The sequence below is a fragment of the Tamandua tetradactyla genome, chromosome 14, assembly GCF_023851605.1.
Source record: "Tamandua tetradactyla isolate mTamTet1 chromosome 14, mTamTet1.pri, whole genome shotgun sequence".
Taxonomy (NCBI): Eukaryota; Metazoa; Chordata; class Mammalia; order Pilosa; family Myrmecophagidae; genus Tamandua; species Tamandua tetradactyla.
Window position 1 is genome coordinate 80112169 of NC_135340.1, and position 25413 is coordinate 80137581.

General features: G+C 35.1%; 1 protein-coding gene across 12 annotated transcripts in view; it reads right to left on the minus strand.

Moving 5' to 3' along the window:
* HERC1 (HECT and RLD domain containing E3 ubiquitin protein ligase family member 1) overlaps positions 1-25413 on the minus strand; it is a 291819-nt gene that overhangs the window by 123645 nt on the left and 142761 nt on the right. For all 12 annotated transcript variants that reach the window (XM_077128149.1, XM_077128154.1, XM_077128157.1 and 9 more), the window contains 9 exons: positions 21500-21551; positions 14530-14798; positions 11794-12009; positions 11056-11176; positions 10598-10835; positions 9717-9907; positions 3607-3762; positions 2254-2360; positions 1629-1739 (listed from right to left, as the gene is read on the minus strand). In XM_077128149.1, coding sequence (XP_076984264.1) covers positions 1629-1739; positions 2254-2360; positions 3607-3762; positions 9717-9907; positions 10598-10835; positions 11056-11176; positions 11794-12009; positions 14530-14798; positions 21500-21551 — 1461 coding nt within the window. The remainder of the gene's footprint in view (positions 1-1628; positions 1740-2253; positions 2361-3606; positions 3763-9716; positions 9908-10597; positions 10836-11055; positions 11177-11793; positions 12010-14529; positions 14799-21499; positions 21552-25413) is intronic.

The following is a 25413-nucleotide window of genomic DNA, read 5'->3' on the forward strand; positions in this document are numbered from 1 at the left end:
CAGCCAACATGACGAGCAGTCTCACCACCCTCCCCATCTCTGCGTGGGACATGACTCCCAGGGATGTGGACCTTCCTGGCAACGTGGGACAGAGATCCTGGAATGAGCTGAGACTCAGCATCAAGGGACTGAGAAAAACCCTAGAATGAGCTGAGAATTAACATCAAGAAATTGAGAGAACCTTCTCGACCAAAGGGGGAAGAGTGAAATGAGGCTAAGTGTCAATGGCTGAGAGATTCCAAACAGAGTTGAGAGGTTATCCTGGAGGTTATTCTTACGCATTAAGCAGATATCACCTTGTTGTTCAAGATGTAGCGGAGAGGCTGGAGGGAACTGCCTGAAAATGTAGAGCTGTGTTCCAGTAGCCATGTTTCTTGATGATGATTGAACAATGATATAGCTTTCACAATGAGACTCTGTGAATGTGAAAACCTTGTGTCTGATGCTCCTTTTAGCTACTATATCAACAGAAGAGTAGAACATATGGAATAAAAATAAATAATAGGGGGAACAAATGTTAAAATAAATTTAGTTTGAAATGCTAGTGGTAAATGAAAGTGAGGGGTAAGGGGTATGGTATGTATAATCTTTTTTTTTCTCTGTTATCGTTTTATTTCTTTTTCAGCTGTCTTTTTATTTCTTTTTCTAAATCGATGCAAATGTTCTAAGAAATGATGAATATGCAACTATGTGATGATAATAAGAATTACTGATTGTATATGTAGAATGGAATGATATCTTAATGTTTTGTTTGTTCAAATTTTTTTTAATTAATAAAAAAAGTTAAAAAAAAAAGAAAACCCCCTGAAGTAAAAAGAACTGTAAGTGCATACTATGAACTGTACATCAATAAATTAGATAACCTAGATGGAATGGACAATTTCTTAGAAACATACAAACTACCTACATTGACTCAAGAAAAAACAGAAGATTTCAACAAACCAATTACTAGTAAACAGATTTAATCAGTAATCAAAAATATCTCAACAAAGAAAAGCCCAAGACCAGATGAGTTCACAGGGGAATTCTACCAAACATTCCAAGGAAACTTATCTCGAATTCTGTTTAAACTCTCCCAAAAAACTGAAAAGGAGGGAACACTCCCTAACTCATTCTGAGGCCAACATCACCCTCATACCAAAATCAGATAAAGATACCATAAGAAAAGAAAACTACAGACCAGTATTCCTTATGAATACAAATGCAAAAATCCTCAGCAAAATACTAGCAGACTGAATTCAACCGCATATTAAAAGAATCATACACAACGATCAAGTGGGATTTATGCTTGGTATGCAAAGTTGGTTCAATATAAGAAAATCAATTAATATACTATATTAACAGAATGAAGGGAAAAAAAAAACACATGATCATCTGAATCCATGCAGAAAAGGCATTTGACAAAATACAGCACTCTTTCTTGATAAAAACACTTAGAATCCTAGGAACAGAAGGAACCTTCCTCAACATGATAAAGGGCAATTTGAGAGGAAGAATGAAAAATAAGCATGTTTATAATCTAAGGGGAAGGAATTGGTGCAGAGAGAAGAAAAGGAATCTAGAGACAAGGTGACATGATATTCACTGATGCTGTTGAAAAATATCTTTTTGGAAGTTCTATCAATTACCTGTAGTTTTAATTCTTGTTCTTTTTCTTTTATCTGCATAACATGTTTGGCCTGCGCAATGGGTGTCTCCCACATACAATCCGATAGAAGGGAAAATAAACGTTCAACAACCTGTTTATTCAGGGAAAAAAGAATGATGAAATTTAAAAAGTAATTTGAAGTATTTTTACAAAAAATAATGTACCTGTAATATTAAGTCTCAGGTTATAGTTGACTCTGCCTATGCCCAACTTTTGGTGGTTAAATGTTAAATATCTTCAGAAAGAACATCAACCTATTAGAAAGTAGATTCCATTGTCCTATGTTTTCTTACTATATGGGCATGTCATTAGTCTATACAACTTCACACATTGCTCTCTAGAGGCCCAAGCCTACTAAGAAATTCTGCAGATTTTCCTTTCTTTCTAACCTTGCAAATGTTCCCTATCCTCCCACTCCTTGTACTCTATAACTTAATCTCTCTTTACTCTTGCTTGGGGGAGGGATAATGAAAGCAATCTAGAAGTGGAAGTTATGCTGCTGAATAAATGACATATTTACTGATGAAGAGCCTGCAAGTTTAGGTTTTGGGTGCCTAATGTTGTGGGTATGAAAAACATCTTAAAATAACTTTAAAAATAGAAACCTGGGCCATCTGATCATCTTCTACACCAGATTCACAAGCTGGAAGTACAGCTTCAAGGACATGAAGTGCAAGGAGCCTGGTTCGTAAGTTACCAACGAGAGGAATACCTGAGGGGGAAAAAAAAGACATTTTTTAATCAGTGTGCCTTAAATTCAAAGTTAAAATGAACCTCTTGAGAAAAATAATGAGACTGCGAGCATTTGTGGGTAGAAAGGACACCATTTCTACCTATTATCATAAGAATTCTGAAATCATCCTGTACCCACATGTTTATGCTTCTGTTATTATAGGAAAAGCACCATAATAATTATCTGTGCCAGGTACCAGATATGCATTTTATATACACTAACTTCTTTTAATTTCACAAAACCTACATTATATCACCATTTTACTGATGAGGAGTCTGAGCCTCAGAGAATCAACTTGAACAAAACCACAAAGCTCAGGAGATGCAGAGGCAGTTTTAAACAAATCTATATATTTCTAAACATATGCTTATTACACCCTCTCTCACTGTCTCTTCCCCATCCATGCTCTGATTGTCTCACCTGGATTTTCAGGATTAATGTGGATTAAGCAGTTTGTACTCTGCTAAAGTAAACAAAGGTAGAAATAGATACTGATGTATAAATATATATCTATTTTTATATATATTAATATAATAAAACCAGTTGAAATTAAATGGATATTTGAGTTTCCTGCCCTAAGAATGTAATCAATATTATATAAGCTTCATTTTATAAAGGAAAAAGAAAAGCTGTTGCAAATTATACTAGTTAAGAGAAACTACTAACATATATCGAGAAGGTATAGCTATAAAATAATATGTACTGTGGAAGAGTATATAATGCTTTAACATATTTAAAACAAAATAGAAAAGACTGACAGCAATCTATATAAGCAGACCAATTTTTCAGGCTAAGAACCAGGAATTAAGCTCAATATACAGAACTTTCATAGGTATCATACAATCAGAAGATACAATCAAGGCATCATGATAAGAGAGAATAGACAAATTCAGAGCTGCATTCTGATAAGCAAAGAAGTGATGTCAAAACCTGTGGCAAATTATCATACTAATAAGGATATACACTGCTTATTTTTAATATTGTAATCTGAACACAATGGACATTCTCTAGATTAAATCCAAGATCTTCTCCAGCATCACTTTCTATTATTAATTACTACCCATCTTGACACCTGAAATTCATTTCTTTTGATTGAATAAGTACACAGAATAAAAGGAGAAGCTTGGAATTTAAGAGTGTCCAATTGTTGTTAATATCTAACACGTGAAAAAAAACCACATTTGATAAATAAAACTACTCTAAAACAGAGGTAAAGACAGTATACCTGAAGAACACTTCTGAGATGCTATATTTAGAAGCACCTCCGTCCATTTTGGGGAAGCCATTTTTGATTGGATTGCTTTTGAAGACACAACTCGGCGAAGAAAAACTAAAAAATCCCCCAGATGCAGTTCTGCTGCATGTTGTTTTCTAAGAGCAGCTGAAGAGTGAAAACACAAGTTACCATTAGCAACAAAAAGTTAACAGGAAACAGTCTTGTATCAGATGACTTATATTTAGACTATAGTAAGCACAAATCTAATATGAAGTCTATGTTGTCAATAAGCTACTGAGTTTTGAAAACTTAAAGAACAGAATGGGGAAAGATCAGAAAACAAAGCCCAAACTTAAAACATCTTTTATATCTGTGTATAATAATTAGCATGCTAGAATACAATATATATGCACTTGATTTTCTGGGTTTTTTTTCTTTCTTTTTTTTACTGCTATTCTCTAAAGCAAGGATTCGCTTCCCAAGTTCAGGGGTTTACTGGATAGAACTCAAGAAAGACGGTCTGTGAACCTCCCAAAATTGTATGAAAAACCGTGTTGTATGTGTGCATTTGACATTCTCAAAACGTCCATGACTCAGCCATTCTCCTCTCACCTCCTCATCCCAACAAAATTAAGAATCACATCTCTAAAAACAATTTGTTTTCAGATTCTCCCAAGAAACACATTTCTAATGGTTGGGCAAAGTTCTGTGTACCATCTATCACATAATGTTACCATCTTCACAGTTTCTCTATCACCATCAGCATCAATGTCTCCCTTATCCTCCACCTCCACCACCCCTGCCTCACTGTTTCCTCCTACCCTGTGCACTTTGAGTCCACAGAGAACAACCTGCTCTTCCAGTAACACACCATCTTTTCTTATCAAATAATACCTTTCATACCTCCTCAGACTGGCAAAGTCCCACTAAGACAGGGGAAGAAGTGTGTCAGTTGAGCAACTGTAGGATGTCAATCCCTATGGGGCACTCAAACATGGAAAATTATAAAAATTTGGAAACTTGTACATTGGCACTTCTTTCAAGGAGATCCCGGCATGTCAAGTCAAATTCAGACAAGTTAGCTGTGATAGATGGGAGATCTTTCTCTTGCCAAGGGACATGCTTGAGTGACAATAGATGGTCAGTAATCTATCTTCATAGGAGGGTGCTTTTAGTTTACTAGGGAGCCTTTGTTTTCTAAGATGGGCATGCAAGTCTATGACAGAACTAGGCAACTAGAGAAAAAAAAAAGACTAAGAACTCCTTTTCTAACCTTTCCTACACAGTATCTACTTATTCTTTACTTCAGTGCTAAGCATATATATATATATATTATAATATTAACTTGAGGAATATAAAAGTATTAGCCTGCTCTGGGAAGTCACACATCCTCACTTCAACCTTGTTCTTACATATTTCTTCAAGACACAGTTCAAAAGTTACCTCATCTATTTTGGTAGTGGTGCCTGGGAAAATCAATTGCATGAGGCCTGCATCCTGCTTCCTTCCCCAGCAAATATTTATCAAACAAGACACAATTAATTAAAGCCTGAAGGCCTTAAATATAACATTGGTTAATACAATCTGATGGTACAGTTTGTATTTTGGTATCAATACTATGCTTGAAATGAAAGGTACAACTTTTATACAACCTTTTTTAGAAGGAGATTATTGATACCTGGGCAGCTCACCTCCAAATGGTCACTGTTGATTAGAGCCAGTATTATTCCCAGCTATTCCTATAAATAGAGGGTCCAATGGAGGTGAGGGGAATGGACATGAACTTAGCCTGATGTCTGCTGTCACACATGCTAAGAATCACTCATAGAACTGCTTCTCTATTTACTATACACAGAAGGATCCGGTTTTCGGAGGACCTATAGATTGAGAAGTAACTCTTCTATCTCCTTGCTATAGTCCATATGCACAGTACTCAGCAAAAAGTGGTGAGAAACTGTTTCTTTGACAACCCCTTATTCTCCATTTATCACAAGAAAACAGGAGGTAGTATCAGACACTTGTTTTCATCATACCTGTGTGAGTCTGCCTATGTGCCTTGTATAATGGCAGTATTCTGTATATAAAGAGGGAAAAGGAACTTGCTACCAGTTCAACTGCTGACTAAAAAGCCAGTCTGTAAACAGATAAATATTCTTCTAGATTCTGACTTAAGGGATCTAGATATTTCTTTTGAACTTCTAATATTACATTGTAATTATCTGTTTATACATTTGCCTCTATCATTACATTAGAAGGTTCCTGAGGGCAGGGATGATGTTTATCATCTTTCTATTCCTAGGGTATTTTCTCTATTTATCTACCCAAGTTATCAACAATATTATTTATATTTATTATATTTTAATATTAACATTCATTGAGCTCTCACAATGTTCAGCACTGCTTTAAGTGCTTTATATATATTGTTATTTAATCCTCACAACAACCTTTGGAGGTCGGTCCCATTGTTACCTTTATTTTACAGACTTTGGAACGGAGGCACAGGAGTTAAATAATTTGCTTTCTCCCTCTATCTAAGTCAGAAAAGACTTAAGGGCTCCCAGAATTTTTTGGTTTGTTTCTTTTGATTTTTATTATGGTAAAAATATACTACATAATCTTTCTCATTTTAATCACCTTCGAGCATACAATTCAGTAACATTAATTACATTCATGATCCTGTGCTATCATCACTACCAACCAGTATCAAACAATATTTTTCCACTGCCCCTAAGAGAACTCTGTTCCCATTAAGCATTGACACCCCATGTCCCCCACCCTGGTGTGCTGGTTTGAAAGCATCATGTACCCTAGAAAAGCCATGTTTTAATCCTGATCCAAACTTGTGGAAGTAATCATTTATTTTAATCCCTATTCAATAATGTACGTTGGAGATTTGATTAGGTTATCTCTGCAGAGATGCGGCTCACCCAATTGTGGGTATTAACTTTCATTAGAGGGAGATGTGACTCCACCCATTCCAGGTGGGCCTTGATTAGTTTACTGGAATCCTTTAAAAGAGGAAGCATTTTGGAGAAAGCTTCAGAACAATGCGAGAGCAACAGAGTAGAGTCACGATAACTACAAGGGGCCACACAGCCAGAGCCTTTTGGAGATGAAGAAGGAAAAGGCCCCTGGGGGAGCTTCATGAAAGAAGATTCCTGGAGAGAAAGTTAGCAGATGTTGCCATGTTGTCATGTTCACCACATGCCTTTCCAGTTGAGAGATAAACCTTGAACTTCATCAGCCTTTCTTGAGTGAAAGTAACATTTTCATACACTTGCTTTAATTTGGAGATTTTCATGGCCTTAGAACTTGTAACTTACTAACTTTCCCTTTCCAAAAGCCACTCTGTTTCCAGTATTTTGCATCCTGACAGCTAGCAAACTAGACACCTGGTAACCTGTATTCTACTTTCTATTTCCATGAATCTGCATATTCTAGTTGTTTCTTATAAGTGAAATCACAGAATATCTGTCTTTTTGTGTCTGGCTCATTGCACTCAACACAATGTCTTCAAGGATCATTCCTTTTGTGGCATGTATCAGAACTTCATCCCTTTTTAAGGCTGAATAATATTTCACTGTATGTGTATTTGTTTATCCATTCCTCTGTTGATGGACACAATCATGATGCTTCCACCTTTTGGCTACCATGAATAATTCTGCCATGAACACTAGTGTACAAATATCTGTTCAAGTTCTTGCTTTCACTTTTTTTCGGAGACTGTGCTGGTTTCAATCTGTTGTGAACCCCAGAGAAACCATTCCCTTCAACCCTCATTCAATATTGCTGGATGAGAGCTTTTTGATTGTTTCCACAGAGATGTGACCCACCTAACTGTGAGTGATAACATTTGATTAGATGGTTTCCATGCAGACACGTCTCTACCCATTCAAGGTGGGTTTGCTTACTGGAGCCCTTTAAGACGGAACCATTTTGGAAAAAGCTTTAGAGCCAAGCAGCCCACTGTGACTTTTGGAGATGAAGAAGGTAAATGCCCCCTGGGGAGCTTAATTAAATAAGAGAAACCCAGCAGACATTGCCATGTTCACCACATGTGAACATTTCTTCCAGTTGAGGAGAAACCCAGAAGATACCTTCTTAAAACAAGGTATTTTTCCCTGGATGCCTTAGATTGGACATTTTCATGAAATGTGCAATTTAATAAATTCCCTTTTTAAAAAAGCCGTTCCGTTTCTGGTATACTGCATTCCAGCAGCTTGCAAACTAAAACAGATATATACCTAGAAGTTGAACTGCCAGAACATGTAGTAATTCTAAGTTTACTTTTTGAGGAATTGCCAAACTTTTTCACAGCAATTGCACTATTTTACATTTCTACCAACAATGCACAAGGGTTCCTATTTCTCTACATTCTCAGCAGCACTTATTTTCTGTTTCTTTAATATTAGCCATTCTAGAGGGTGCAAAGTAGCATTTCATTGAGGTTTTGATTCATATTTATCTAGTGGTTAGCGATTCTGAGCACTTTTTCACGTTCTTGTTGGCCATTTATATGTCTTTTTTGAAGAAATATCTATTGAAGTCTGTTCTAGTTTGCTAGCTGCTAGAAAGCAATATACCAGAAACAGAATGGCTTTTGAAAGGGGAATTTAATAAGTTGCTAGTTTACAGTTCTAAGGCCGAGAAAATGTCCCAATTAAACAAGTCTATAGAAATGTCCACTCACAGGTACCCAGGGAAAGATACCTTGATTCAAGAAAGCCGACGATGTTCAGGGTGTCTCTCTCCAGTGAGAAGGCACATGGTGAACACAGTCAGGGATTCTCTCTCATTTGGAAGGGCACATGGTGAAAGTGGTGTCATCTGCTAGCTTTCTCTCCTGGCTTCCGGTTTCATGAAACTCCCCAGGAGGCATTTTCCTTATTCATCTCCAAAGGTCGCTGGCTCATGGACTCTCTGCTTCGTGGTACTGAAGCATTCTCTGCTCTCTCTGAATCTCTTATTCTCCTAAATGTTTCCTCTTTTATAGGACTCCAGAAACTCATCAAGACCCACCCACATGGGTAGAGACATGTTGTCACCTAATCCAGCTTAATAACCACTCTTCATTGGGTTACATCTCCAGGGAGATGATCTAATTACAGATTCAAACATACAGTATTGAACAGGGATTATTCTGCCTTTACGAAATGGGATTTAGATTAAAACATGGCTTTCTAGGGGACATATATCCTTTCAAACCAGCACAAAGTTCTTAGCACATTTTTAAATTGGGTTGATGGCTCTCTGTTGTTGAGTTGTAGGAGTTCTTTATATATTCTGGATATTAAACCCTTATCAGATATATGGTTTCCAAATACTTTCTCCCATTCTCTTGGTTGCCTTTTCACTTTCTTGATAATGTCCTTGATGCATAAAAGTTTTAAATTTTGATGAAGTCCAATTTATTTATTTTTCCTTTGTTGCTTATGTCCTAGAGTTTATTAAAGTAATGGGATATGGTAGATGTACAATATTTTTAAAATAAATGATCAATTTTAGACCTTTATTTCCTTAATTATGTAAGAGACATAAGCAATACTACTGTTGTTTAGTGTAAATTCTACTGAAATACAATATTGACTGTAATTTTTTTAAAGCTATGAGTGGATGACCATATTACAGTAACTAAAAATTATGACAGCTAAGTATAATGAAGTACTTAGTGACAAGAGAACAGAGCAGTCTAATGAAGAACACTGGCTCTTCTAAATAAAATCCAGTTTCCAAAAATCAAAACTCCTGCTCTTGGGGAATACTCAGGCCACCACTATTGTTAGAGATGACTTGTCAGAATCAAATTCTCAAAATACATCTGTCTCTCCTGAGGCAATACACAACCTAGGGGAATCAGTCACAGGGCTGAACCTAGAAAGTAAGTAATATGGTTACAGCAACAGGGCTAATTTTAAAAGGCTTAGAAAAAGTAGAGGAGGTAGGGTCAGAAGCTCATCTAAATCATATATATTTGGAGCAAAAAGGAATCTGTGAGTGAACAGGCAAATAACAATCATCTTATATCTCATAACAGGAGAAGTCTACATTCTAATGATATGTACATAATGGGGATTACATAAATGCTCACAAATAATGACAGAGAAAAAGGTTTATGATACCTCTGAAGTCTCTCTTCTCAGTTTCTCCACTAGAGTCAACTCTTTTTCCTTCTTCTTCCCCCTCTTCTTCTTCTTCTCCAAAAGAAGCCATTAGTAATACACCAGCTTGGGACAACAAATTCTTCAACTGACTACACAGCAGATCCAATAAGGACTGAACTACCTTGGGACTCAGTTTATCTGCATAGGTACTATGTGAAATGAAAGAAAAAAAGTGGCAAGGACTCAGAAGAGCAAACATTGTTTTAAATGCATAAAGTAGAAGGGGGACAAAAAATTAATAAAATATGGTGAGAATGGTTTGCCAAACCTCAACCAAAACCATTCCTGTCAACCCTGAAGAACACTTAGGACCCCATCTGAAATTCTACATAAGATTCATGCACTATGATTACTTTCCAGAAACCAACAACCTCCAGGTGGGTTCCCAGGCCATACTAGTTCTGAAACCCAGAGGAGCCAGCCTCTCCAAGAACAACTAGTTTCATCCCCCGACCCATATTATCAACAGCCACTTCCTGCGTGAAAAAGTTAGAATGGGCATAGCCCAAATACCCCTAAAGAGAGGGAGAAGGACCAAAGAAGAAGGAGGAGTTACAACAGAGAAAATAGGATTTAACAAATGAGTATGACTGCTGAATCATTATAATGATATTTCTTCTACTCTCCAGTGTCTTGGAGGAGCTAGAAGGAAAAACCAGAAATTGTGGAACTGTAAGCCATACCAAATGCTGGAATCAGTTCTATAACTACTCGTTACAAAGTAGTTTGAAATTTGTTGTTTTGTATATATGCTATATTTCACACTTAAAAATGTTTTTTTAAAAATGTGGTAAGAAAGGTCCCCATACAACTCTACGAAGACATCTACAAATGCTCACCCTGTAGTGATGGCTAGAATCTGGAGCAATCTTGTACTGGCTACTTTCAAAGCTGTGCTAAGCTGGGAAATGCCCGTCTTTGGCAACAACTGCAGAGGTTGTCCTAGCATGGTGTCTGTGCCACATAACTGCGACAAAACATTTAGTAGACCAGTGGAAATTGCCAAAGAAACATCCACTGGTTGATAATGCACACTCAGAGCAAACACTGTAACCAAAAGGAGACGCTGCTGGGCTTCTAAAAAAGAGACAGAGTTAAGAATCTTTGAAGTGAACAAAATAATCATTTTCCATATTATAGATAGTAATATGGAATGCTATTACATTTTTAAATATTTTACGCTTTATCTGTAAACTGATCTTCCAATGTTAAACAAAACTTAGAGAATGCAACTACTTAGTATAATCTCAGGTCAAACTGTAACCTACATTTTGTATTCACAGGAGCAGTTACTCACCAATGTGATGTTTGTTGGCTTGCAGGGCTCTCTCCAAGGTAGCAGATAACTGCTGATAAATCTTATGAACAGCCATCTGGATTTCAATCTGAATATTTCTCTTAGCTGCTCTGATCCCATCCTGAATTACACATAAAGATTTTCTATAAGCAACAATAACACCTCCTTGACAAAAGAAGTAATAGCATTTTATCACTAGCCTATGCTTGGGCCCTATTCTGTTTTTAATTTTTAGTATATTTCAGTATATGATCATGTTCTAAGTTCATTTTTAAATGCTTGATAATATTTGATTCTTTCTAACTTTTCTCCTTCCCCACAAAGGAATTTTTCCTCTTTAAATATGGAAGGCACAGATGCTTTTTTTCCTTTTTTTTTTTTTTTAATTATCAAAGGAATCAGATAACTTAGTAGAATGAAGGTAAACTCTTGAAGCTCATCCTCCCAAACATCGACTCCTATCCTAACTTAGATCTATCTATATCCAATTTGGCTAAGAGTTAATAAAACTGAACCAGAAAAGAATCTAGATGTAAAATAGTACCATGTTTCAACTAATTCCAGCTTAGGAAATTAAACCAACGAAATATCATACAAAGTAATTTAAACATCTTTATATTTTTTAAATCTCAATCTTAAACAGAAAAAAAGCTTGGCATTATCAGACCAGTTTTATTTAAAAGTCAGTTAAAATCTGAATATGCTGCAAGGTGTCGTCTTCACAAGACAGGTACCTACCTGATAGTGATGCAATCGGCCGCTCTCTCCTTTGGCTCCTGTATGTCCAACAGTGCCTAAACCAAAACACCCTGCTAAAAACTGCAGCCTCACAGATGTGAGCAGTGTAGATGACTGGAAGCCTGAGCTCAACCTGTTTCCTACCAGTGAAATGCTACCTTTTTCTTCCATCCCAGACAGTAGAACAAGGATCTGGTGAAGTGCCTCTAAACGAAGCTTGAAAGAAAGTAAAATAAACATGCTTTAGAGTTCATCAGACTCAGACACAAAGGAACTCTGTATGCCACAAACAATATATTTATCATAGAGAAAGTTCTGACATTTTCTAAGACTCTAGCCTGTTAAGTATTTTAGTACTGTTACTGCTTTTGATCAAAATACCTCTAAAAATTCTAGAAGCATAATACTTCATATAAAAGAGGCTACCCAGCACCCCTGGAGAGCCTTTTTTATTGCTTAGATGTGGTTTCTTTCTCTAGGCCAGCTTGGCAGGTGAACTCACTGCCCTCCCCCTTGCATGGGACATGACTTTTAGAGGTATGAATCTCCCCAGCAATGTGGGACCTGGCTCCCGGACACGGGCTGGGACCTGGCATCATGGGGATGAGATGGCTTTCTTAATTGGAAGGCAGAGGAGAGAAATGAGACAAAATAAATTCTCAGTGGCTGAGAGATTACAAACAGAATTGGGAGGTTATCTGGAAGTTACTCTTACGCATTATATAGATGTACCTTTTTAGTTTATGGTGTATTGGAGTAGCTAGAGGGAAGTACCTGAAACTGTTTCAGTAGCCTTGATTCCTGAAGGAGACTGTATAGCTATATAGCTTTTGCAGTGTGACTATGTGGCTGTGAAAACCTTGTGTCTGACACTCCTTTTATCCAGGGTATGGACTGATGAGTAAAAAAAAAAGAAATAAGGAAAAAAGTGGATAAACAGTTGGGGGAGATGAGGAGTGAAAGTTGGGTAGACTGAGGTACTGCGGGTCGATGAGACGGAGGGATGAGAAGTGTGGGATGTATGCATACTTATTCTTTCTTTTTGTTTCTTTTACTGGAGTGATGCATATGTTCTGGAGGTGATCATGGTGAAGAGTGCATGGCTGTGTGATGGTGTTGTGAGCCATTGATTGCATGATCCGGTTGGACTGAACGTGTATGGATGTTTCTCAGTAAAAATAAAAATATATTTTAAACAAAAGCTACTCAGTACAATGGGAAAAGTTGTAAATTCAGATGTAGCAGACCTGATCTCAGGGCCAGACTTACCTGAGTTCTTGGACTTGGAAAAGTCACCTGACTTAAGTCTCAGTTTCTTCACATGTAAAATGAAGCTAATAGTACCTTATCTAATCTACTCATACAGTAAATAAGAAGCTCATTAGATATATGTGAAGGTTTCAAAACTCTAAAGTAGTTTGCTATCGTTTATTTATAATAAAATTATATAAAATCAATACTCTTAAACTCAAAAATTAGAGGAAAAAAAATTAGAGGAAATACATCTGAAAGGTTTCTCTGCAGTTCTCTTGAATTTCTCACTCCAACTTTCTTAGGAGGATATGACCCATCACTGCAATCAGCCTATCCCTCTTATTTTTTTTAACTTTTTATTTTGAAATAATTTAAGATTTTACAGAAAAGTTGTAAAGATGGCACAAAGAGTTCCCATATATCTTTCCCTTAAGCTTCCCTTTAGAGACAACATCATGCATGACAATGTTACATTTAAAATTAAGAAATTAACACTGGTATAAAACTATTAAGTAAATCACACACTTTATTTAGATTTCATCAATTTTCCTATAATGTCCCTTTTTTTGTTCCAAGATTCCAATCCAGGATACCATAGTGCATTTAGCTGTCATGTCTCCTTTAGACTCTAACAATTTCTCAGTTATTCCTCTTTTTTCATACGTTTTTGAAGAGCTATTCATGGACTTTGTAGAATATGCCACAGTTTTTATCTAATCTCTTCTCAAGACTGGAGTTAGGGATCTTGGGGAATACCAAAGACGTTCAGTACCCTTCCTATCACATTATATCAGGAAGGTATATTATATATTAACATGACTTATCACTGGTGATATTAATCTTGATCACATGATTAAGATGATATCTGTCAGGTTTCTAAATTGTAAAGTTACTTTTTTTCCTTTCCATACTGTGTTTGTTAGAAGCAGATCACTAAGTCCAGCCTACCCTCAAGGGGAGGGGAATTAAGCGCCATCTCCTAGAGAGAGGTGTACCAGATAATGTGTGGACATGTTAAAACCACAGCAATTAATAAATACCTGGGGGGAGATTCTTTGAGGCTACGTAAATATTCTGTTTCTCCTTAAAATTTTGTCCACTAATTTTAGCATTTATTAGTGGGTCTTGCCAGCAGCAATTATGAAAGTAGTGTTCTAATCTAGCCCTTTTTCAAATGAGACAAATACATCAAAAATGGAGACTATGAGAAGCAAATCTCAGTGGGCACCAGTCAGCCTCTTTCTAGGTGACAAGGAAAGACTTACGATTATGAGTATCTTGTTCTAAGAGATAGTAATAATAATTTTAGAAGTATACAAATGTCCTCTTCAAGCAAAATATTATTCTGTTTTAGTTAAAGTGAAATAAAAAAGTGCAAGTAGAGCAAAGCATTAGGCAAGGAGAGCTTCTCCTAGACTTGGATACTTAGTGGTTCAGTTTGTTTCCAGACACCCTCACAAGGTATAAATATGAAAGACTTACTTCTGCTCTTAATTGCTGCTGTTCCATGGCAATGATGGAGGCTTGGGGGCTTGTAGACATACTTTCTTCTGGTTCTTTAAAACCTGGGGCATTCCCCACATCTCCACTCACAAAGCTTACAACATTTTCAATTAAAGTATGAACTCCCAAAGACTTGGTAAGATCAAAATCAGATTCAAAGGAGTAAGAGGAGTTGTACACCCAGTCTCTGCTATGTTTCAGGCGAGCCCAAGAGTCACTTAGGGATTCCAGCTGACTGTGCATAGGGCCTATATACAAACAGAATAAATATGCATCAGTGGCAACCAAGTAGAGTACACATTCTGAAACTAGATGAGAACTGAATGCTGCTAGCAACAGGTGAAAAATGGATAATCACGTCTGAATACACGCATGCATTAAGTGAATCTGAACAAAATGCTTTGGTAAAAACAACAAACAAACAAAAACTAGAGCAATGTAAAAAATCAAAGGGAAAGCCCTGTTTGATGTACCATTGTCCGTAAGCGCTTTAGCAACAGGCTGCCACAAGAAAAAGAAAGGCAGAAGCTGCTCCCAAAATGCTTAGCTTAAAATGCTCTGCAGTATTAAACCAAACCATCACTTATGAACAAAAAGGAACTAGGCATTTAGGACATTCCTGGTAAGACTTACTCGTAAAATAAGGGTTTTATCTATTTTTACATTATCATTGCAAAGGGTAAGTTAAGACTGCCCAGAGTGTATAATATCCGCAATAAAACATTACAAAAAAATAGATACAGAAAGGCAAGTAAACTTACATAAAGGAGACCTATACATTACCCTTTGGGTTTCATTAATGTAAGAAATAACCACTCTGACTGACTGGGTCATGTGTGTATTTACTGCAGGTTGTGAAACTCCTATATGGAGGAAGCAAAGTTTCACAGGCAAGAAAAAATAATTTTTAGTGTAAAATGAAACCTATTCCTACAAAATTAACAAGTGGCATCACAATAGTTGCTACATAATAACACCATTAGTTCTGCCAGTGGGCATTCTCTAGGCTAAAATCTTTACATCAGATATCAAAAGCGTTAACATGATTGAGCACAAGAACAACTATCCAAGTCTTCTGCCAATGCTAGCTTTAATAATATAAGTATGCCTAACTCCTGCACAGCTTTGTCTTTTCTAATTTAATTGATCTCAGGTATACAAATCAGAGTAACCATAATCCTTGGTTCATGATCCACTGATCTATGTATGGCCCACTTTTATATTTACATATTTTTTAACAGACAAGAAGTAGAAAACTGACAGAAACTTGTATCTATCTGCTCTTCTTCTAACCAGTGCTCCCTGTCTCCTCCAACCAAAGATTATCATTATCCTGAATCCTGGGTTTATCATTCCCTTGTTTTCACTGTTGTTAAATGTAATTTTATCTTAAATGTTTCTTTAAAATGAATAATGTCTACTTTTAGTTGTTTTTAACTAAAAAAGAGCATCATCTTTATATAATCTTTCTAGACATACTGTTTTACTCACTGTGACACTGTTAACATTCATTTATCCATATTATTGTATGCAGCTATGGTACATTTGTTTTGACTGCTGTATAATACTCCATTATGTAAATATGTCAGGTTTCTTTATTGGGAAAGCATCTAAACACACCCAATAAAATATGCATGACAAAAATTGTATTGTTGTATAACTAGATGGAAAGGATTAGTAAAGATGACTACTTAAGCACTAATTAATGCACACAAAGAAAACTAACACAATACTGGATGAATAATCTTATTTTCCAATTATTACATTGATGTCAGTGAAACCCCAGTACTTCAAAGTCTGAGTGGTAGAAATTCATAATAGACACCTAGCATTATAAGGTAACTATGAAATAATCTATGCACATTCTAGTAAAATAATTTAGAACGGCAAAGAATATATAGTTTATTTGCCTCCCATGTTTTAGAAAAAGAATTCTTGAGATTAAAAAATGCTGAACTTTTACCAAATATGAAAAATAATCAATATGAAAATTTCCCAAAATTGCATAAATGAATACTTTTCATATAAAATAGAAACAAAAGAGTAAAAATCCAAAGAATAATGTCATGGATATTAAATGTCTTTAACAAAAAATTAATTTTAAAGAACAAAAGTTACTAATGTTAAAAAAAAATTATCCTTTTTCCATTCCCTTAAGCATCCCAAATTCAGAACCTAGATTAGCCTATGGTTCATTGCACTGAGTTTGTTTTATAAATAGTATAATTTCAGAACAATAAGTTCTTGTTTTCCAATATTTATAAGTTACTTTTCAAAATGATAAAATATGCAACTAAGCAAGTATTAGAATCATGGAAGTAAAAAACACCTTAATGATTATCGGTACAGTTTTCTCAATTGAGGAAATGGAGGCTCAAAGAAACTGACATGCCAAATTAATAATAAATTTTTTAATTTGATAGGGGCAGTCATATATTCCTATTATTAATCAATTCTCAAACCTCTGATCCACAGAAAACTTTATTGCTTGCCTATACAAAGGTTCAATCATGAAGAATCCACAAATAATGAATTGCCTTCATATACTCCAAAATATCCTATACAACGGCCAATCAAACCCAAAACTAAATCCTCTCTATGATTTAAAGTAACAACAGGCAAATTCTTCCTGTAAAGGGCTAGACAGTAAATATTCTAGACTTTGCTGGCCATATATATAATATATTGCAACTATTCAATTCTGCAGTTGAAGTGTGAATACATAAATAAATGAACATGGCTGTGTTGCAATAAACCTTATTTACAAAAACAGTTGTCAGGCTGGATTTGGCCCATTGGCCACTGTTTGCTTACTCTCAATTAAAAGGATGCAATTTGTTAGGTACATACCAAAATAAAACTTCATATGAAAAAAATAAAAGAAAGGAAAAACACTATCTGAAAGCATTAGAAGAAAATAAGTTTTAGGTTGACATCAAAAATATTCTGGAAAACAAAAACTTATAGTATGGAAATGGAAGATGAAAGATCTCAAACTTAAAAAATTAACAATTTGATAACTTTGTTCGGTATTGTTTTAGCTGAATATAGAAAATGCTGTGTCTGAAAAACATATCAAAAGCTTCTACAGAGTAATTAAGAATTAGCTTAATTCTTACTTAATACTTAATTCAGTCACCTACTATATGAAGTACAATGCAAAGTCAAGCAACAAGTTTTTGAGATTGTTTACTAGACCTGACAACTTGAGTTCTTAAATGGAATTTTCAAAATGAACATGGCAGAGCTGCAATACATACTTTATAAACCATAAAATATGTAGGCAAGCTAAAAGGGGAAAAAAATTAAACATGCCATCATGTACTTGCTTGAAGCTCTTCTTTTTTCTGGGGCTCAACTGGCCAAAAAGGAGTAAATACACTACCACACAAGAATCAGAAGACAAAAGAAGAAATTTGATACGAGACATTTACATTTGCTCTTCTTTCTTTATACAATCCAATTTGAAATGCACAGATGACAGCATTTCACCATACATGTTATACCACAAAACATACATATTGATAAATGTTTCCAGGATTATTTTAGCAACAAAACCCTAATGCTATATTTAAAGACTCAGGGGAAAAAGATAAAGTCATATAGTGCTTTCACCAATAAGATTCTTGATGTTGGGTCTTCAATTGTTGCTTTGATATCCCCATCATTTTTCACTGTATCAGCTTCAGCTTAAACAAGTAAATTGAAATCAAGTATCTGTAAAGAAGGTATATGGTCTTTCTGTGAAAGAACAGCTCACTTCTGCACAACTAAAGCAAATCTTTTTAAGTATTGACCAAAGTACCAAAATACCAACATATTTTGACTGGTTTTGTCACAAATTTTGAAAGGCTATTATGAGAATTAAATGAGTTAATATATGTGAAGTGCTCAGAACAATAGTTGGCATACAGCAAGCAGTCTGTGTTTAATAAAAGAAAATTTTATATTATCTCTGAGGTTATTTATTTTTGATGATGTATTTTTGGCTTCAGAAGTTAGCTTTAATGCCTCTGAAAAGCCGAGCAAGGTGGCTCACCTAGATGTATTTGTTCACATTGCTCTGCCCCTTTCTACCATATTTGCTTTCTTGGACCAAGAGCATGACTCTGTGAAACATTAACTGGAAACGTGGGAAGAAGATGCAGCAATCGTGGGAAGTAGATGGAGCAATCACAGTTCAACAGCACAAATCCTGGTATCCCCAATACCAAACAAATTCTTAGATTATAGGCAATAGGCCCTCTAAAGGAGGAACCTTTGGAGGCATGATAACAGCCTAAAAACACGTATACAACCATTAGTACACTCATTTAATTTCAGTAAACAGAATATAGTAAAACATTATTACCAGGGTTTTAGAAACTCAGGACCACCGAGGCTGATAAATGCAGTTGGTTTTGGAAAAGCTATGTAAGAGGGAAAAAACTTACATTTCTTCTTCAAAACACTGGAATGGGGTAAACAAGCACATAGAATTCTCACTTGTCCAGACCTTTCCTTGTCCTTCATGGCTCAAGTCAAAATCAGAACACTTGATGGCTTGAATGGCCAAATAGCACTCAAACTTGGCAGGCTCATCTGCCCAATTGAAGATAAGCATATTATGGCTTATAGTATATGGTCCACATTGACAAAAAGTAAGGAAAAAATTATACTTTATTTTACCATCTTTTAAAGCAAAAAAACAAAAAAACCACTGTGGTTCAAGGAATGTCCTAAATATACAAGGGTTTTAAAAATTTCTTTGAAAATATAAATGCATTTTCAATATTAATTTCTTTTGAAGAAGAAAATCCACTATAATAAAATAGATAAAAGCTATTAAGTGCACATTTTCATTATTTAAGCCACATACTCTAGGTTTTGTGAGATTAAAAAGTATTCATTTTTGCTGCCTTTCCTAAAACAACAACTTTTCTACTTTCTAGTGACCCATTCCTAGGAAGAAAACTATGAGGAAAAAAATTTCTCTTGAGAACATTAAAATGGAATGATTACTAAATAACTTGATACCACAGTAAATGATATCATGAAAATGTAAATAACTAGTTTGCTTTCTTTATATAACTTTCTAACTGGGTAGTTAAAAAAAAAATTTTTTTTCTCTTCTGTTTTCAACAAAATAAAACTAAATGTTCACAAGTCAGCAGATTTTGGTCTTATTCAGAACTTTCTGGAGAAAACGGTTTAACTATAAACAAAATTTGGGTTAACGGCCAAATTCATTTTTATCTTTTTAGGTATACTACTATAGGAAATCTACATCTACTTACAAGATAGCTTTATAAAATTATTTTCGTGTATATTTAAAAAGGACAGTAATTTTAAGTGCTATATCATTCAATTGAAGTTCATACTCTAATTCTAAACTATTCTTTATTATTTTAAAGGTTACTCTTAATTAAAAGTTAAAGATGCCATTTTCTGTTTATTTCAAAGATATTATTTGCCATATGCTAACATGGCTAACATAGGTTGAGTTTCAAATTGATATTTCCATAAGCATGACAGAGAGATTTGAGAGAAGACTAATTTTAACCAGTGGACAAAAACTTATAATTAGTATACTGGAAACCCTTAAATTAGAGGTTGGAATCTTTATGTTACTAAGTTTAGAGCCATCTTCACTAAGCACCAAATGACACGATTTTATATAACATGGAAATTTTAATAATATTCAGTTGAGCTATACAAACTTAGGAAAGTAAATCTGTTCCCCAATTTAATTTAACTCTTAAGTAGCTAAGAAAAAGGATACTCTAGTTAATTATGACACAAGAATTGCCAATTTTCAAAGAATTAAAATGCAATAAAATAAAATACATATTGTACTTGATTGTTAATATCATTTAATTTCTTTGGTATCACTAATGCCTTGCAAATTTTTTAGAAACCCATCAGCTTTGATATGGCATATCCACAAAGGACTTGTCAATAAAAGCACCAGCTCTGGTCCTTATCATTCCTAATATTTCAGAAAAAAAACATTTTGGGGGGCTAGTAAAGGATAAAATATTGTCAGTCTTATTCTATAGAAGAACCAACATTTCTTCTTTTAAGTTACTAACACAAAAATGAAAAAATCATGAGTATATTCCTTCCTCTCATTCCTTACGTTTTTCCCCTGTAGTAGGAAAAAAAACACAACTTTCTGCCAACAGAACTGTCAACAGAAGGGTTGCATTCTGAAGTACAAAAGACTTAGTATCAAGGAATTTTTTTTCCCCACAATCTTTTAGAAACTGCCACTAGTGGCAATCTTTAACAATTCACATTTTCACAAACACATCATAGATGCAGTTAGTAAAGCTCCAGTTCATAGAAAAAAATATTTAGGAAGCTTTTAGTTATCCTTGGATTTACACTATCTAAAACTGCTCTTTCCCTTTATTTGTACATATAACCAAGAATTAACTATAAGACAGAGCTTGTTACAAAAGATCTTAATTCTTGATGGCACTCTAAAATTGTTCCTAACAGAAACATAATAAAAAGAAAGATCATCAGTTCATCTTTACCTTAAGAAGCCAAGAGGAAAAAAAACCCTAGAAACTTAAAGTTTTAAAGTGTGTGTTTACGGAGAGTAAGTGGGGAAGACAGTTCTCCCTGTAACACGACTTAAACTATAGCAACAATATCAGTGCACTAAAACTTATGGCAAATTATACCCCCATAAGGATCGCACTGTTTCTGGAGTTCCTTAGGATTTTTAAATAGTCAAAAGAATATGAAAAATAAGAAACAAAACTGATTATTGAGACTTTTTCAGATTTTAAAAGGGTATATATTTTAAAGATGACGTTTTTCCTTTTAACTCTTCTGATAAAATATTTCTAAATTAACTTTGTTTTGCAAAAACATTTCAATACCAGTTGGCTCTATATACATCAGATATAAAAGCAGCTACTTAATTTAATCAGATATTTAATATGTTTTTAACACTTACCTCTCTTCCTATGAGATGACGTCAAGTCCAAATCAACATTTCGCCTACCACTCTATGAAAAGTAAAAAAAAAAACTAAAAATTAGTTGTGAAAAGCATTTTAAGTTTTAATAATTAGAATATTACAACTGAAAAATCCATATAATTATAGCAATGTCCTACTTATCTAGCAGTCAGGCTAACAACAAAATATCTCTAAAGACCCACTGAAAACAGGTTTAGGAAAGCCCAAGCACATAACTCTGAGGCACTAAATACAAACAATACAAGTCAAAGTCCACATTATTTAACACTGTAAAGTAGAAAAAGGTTTTTTTTGTTGCCATCTTCTTTTCTTCTGTGATCTTTCTCTCTCATCTTCCAGGCATGGTATGACTTTATTAATAATACCTTCTAGGTGCCTAAAGCCCCTGCAGCAAAGTCCATTTTCCAAAATTACTTCTCCTTCCTCTATCTTACTTTTCATTATTTTCAAAACTCCCACTAGCCTTAGTTAGGGGTTTAGAGGAAAAGAATCTGATGAATTCATACTAACAGAAATATACAAGTCCTAAGCCTTCTGATAGTATTCTAAAAGATTTTTAAAAGTTTTTAAAGACCTGACTTAAAATAGAGAAATCTCAAATTAGTGAAATTGTAGGCAGCTTAATAAAACACAGTGAAGAGGGTGGGCCACAGTGGCTCAGCAGGTAAGAATGCTTGCCTGCCAAGCCCGAGGACCTGGGTTCGATTCCTGGTGCCTGCCCATGTAAAAAATAAATAAACAAATAAATAAATAATAAAATGACTATTTCTTAAAAAAAAAAACAAAAAAAAACACAGTGAAGACTTTCAGGCAGAATGGAATATATTTCTTTCACTACATAGGCAACTGGTTGCTGTGCCTACATATAAGGCCAACTATGTATAACCTATATATGACTAAAGATTTATGCACAAACTTGCTATTATGATATCTTAGTAATCTCAATCATACTCTTATCACTACTTATCAAAAAATAGTGGCAAAAAAGAAAAGCTGCAGAAGTGACAAAATAGATCCATTATGGAAATATCAGTGCAATAAATCTTTATCTGGTCACACATATAGACACATACACTCACACTACACATAAACACTTTCGGTTTTACACATACCCACACATACATATACACACACACACACACATACATACGTCAACATAAATAAATATATTTTCAGGCCATTTGAGGCTGAATAAAATAAGCCTGGTCATCACAACAGCTCCTGAAGGCATCATTTGTGTCATGCAAAAAACATTTTCATCACAAAGTACCTTTGCCATGAAGGCTCATGGAGGAAATTTATCTCAGAACCACTCAGATTCAGAAATATCTATGTTCCACTTAAACAAATGGTTTGTTCTTATCTTTTAGACACTATGAATCACGTTACTCGTTATGTTTTTCCTGTTTGCTTTTGCTTTTAAGAAACTAAGCACCAAATACACGGCCCACCTCTAGCAATTTCACAGGACACCACAGAATATGCACTGATGTAAAAAATCCTACTCAGTGCTTTCATCTCCTCTGTCCTAATTAGTTCACCTAACTTATCCTTTTTAAAATATTTTTAATATTTTTGTAAGCTGAATCAAATTCTTTGTGGAATGAGGGAGTTAGGGAATACATTAGCAGAATATGAAGAAATGTTGATAAGGTTGACAACTGTCCAGCAAACATGTAAACTTAGGTTTGGTATTCTTTGTTTACTAAGATAGAGAAGTAGATAATACATCACATATTTCTCTTCATGAAGAAAGCTAAACAAAGATTTAACAGTGAAGTGGTTAATGTCAGTCATTTTAAAAAACATTTCATTCTCTAACAGGTCAATGAGGCATTACTAGACATCAAGGATATGAATCTTAACCTCATACAGTGTAGAAGGGCTACATATTTCAGCTGGAAAAAAGCAAAGCTTACTATATTTTGTCTACCCAGGCTCTACAAAGTTCATGGTGCAGCCCAAATCTCCTTTCATCTCTGACTGAATCTGCTCTCTCTCTAGCACTTGTTTTTTCCACCTAATTATGATATTATCCTTCTAAATATTCCAAAAGGAAAGACAATCAAGAGTCAGTCTTTTTAAAAAATGTGTTAATTTTTTTTAATCAGTAAAGACTACATGAACAATCTTGCCAACTATTTGGCTTAACCTCCCCTCTATTGATCTATTTTCCCTATTTACAATTTCAAAATGCTTTAAATCAGATTACTAAACTTGCTCTTCACAACAATCCAGTTGAGTCAAATAAAACAGGTAGCATTATTCCCATTTGAAAGATAAAGAAACTGGGGCTAAAAAGGTTAATTATCTTTCCCCAGGTCAAAATCCATATGGAATCTTAGGTCTATTCTGCATATAAGTCAGATTTCATTGCCTGTTTCCAAAAAGTATGTCACTTTGACTACACCCATCCTTACATTTTCATTTCAGTTCAAATAAATTGTAATTCTCAATTACAATATATAAAACACTATGTAGGTGATATCAGGAACATTTAAAACAATAAAGACTAGACCTTCTAGGAGGCCTACCAGGCAGATGTACTAATAATATACGTCAGTTCAGTGTAAGACAAGCTATCAGTAGTTTATAAGAAGTACTTACAAATTGCCATGGGAATAACAGGAAGATTACTGTGAGCAAAGTAACATGAGAAAGTTTTTTGGAAGAGGTGACACTTTAGACAGTCCTTTAAGGAGAGACAAGACAAGGAAACCTGGAAGGTCATTTAAGGCAAACCATGCTTGAGCAGAAACTCAAGAGGTATATTTGGGGTTGGCAAAAATGCAGAATCCTGCAGGAGAAAACTGACCCTAAAAGCAGGGAGGCAATATTCTCCAGTTAGAGTTTGTTGCTGTTGTTGTTGTATATATGTGTTTTTAAGAGTTCTGATGGTGAAGCAGTTTCTAAGGAATGTGTGCTGATTTGAAACTATTCTGTACCCCAGAAAAGCCATGTTCTTTTAATCCAATCTTGTGGGCACAGTCCCATTGTGGGGGTACCTTTTGATTAGGTTGTTTCCATGGAGATGTGACCCACCAGTCGTGGGTGGGATCTTTTGATTAGATGGAAATGTGACCCCTGCCCATTTAAGGTAGGTCTTAATCCACCAAGGGAGACATTCTGGAGAGAGCTGACAAATGCTTAGAGAGCCAATACAGAGAGCAGAGAGACACAGATGCTTAGAGACGCTGAGAGAACCGTTTGAAACCAGAAGCCCTGAGAGAAGACACGTCACCATGTGCCTTCCCAACTGACAGACAAACCCCAGACTTGATCGGCCTTTCTTGAGTAAAGGTTAATCCTCCTGTTGGTGCCTTAATTTGGACATTTTCACAGCCTTAGAATTGTAATTTGCAACTTAATAAATCCCTTTATAAAAGCCAATCCATTTCTGGCATATTTTGCATTCTAGTAGCATTAGCAAACCAAAACAGAATAAGACTGGATAAAGTAGGGAGATGTATTTGAAAAAATTATCAGTCCAGAGAAAGATAATAAAGTCTCAAACTAAAGAATGGCAATGGGAACCAAAATAGATTAGATGGTCATTCATTCATTCATTCATAAAATATCTATTGACTGCCTACTATGTGCTCGGTACTATTAAAGATGCTAATGACAAGCAGTGATTAAAACAGCAAAAATTCCTACTCTTGAAGAGTTTATATTCTAGTGTATGCTAACAGGAACTTAAGGTCTCATTGAAAATATAACATCAGAATGAAGATATCAAGAAGGTGAGGGAATTAACCATGCTGATCAGAGTATTCTAGGTAGAAGAAATAGCCCTATGGGCCCTCAGGAGGACTTGCCAGTATGTTCATGGAACAGCCAAGAGGTCAGTGTGGTAGAAGGAGAGTCAACAAGGAGAGCAGCAGAGGAGA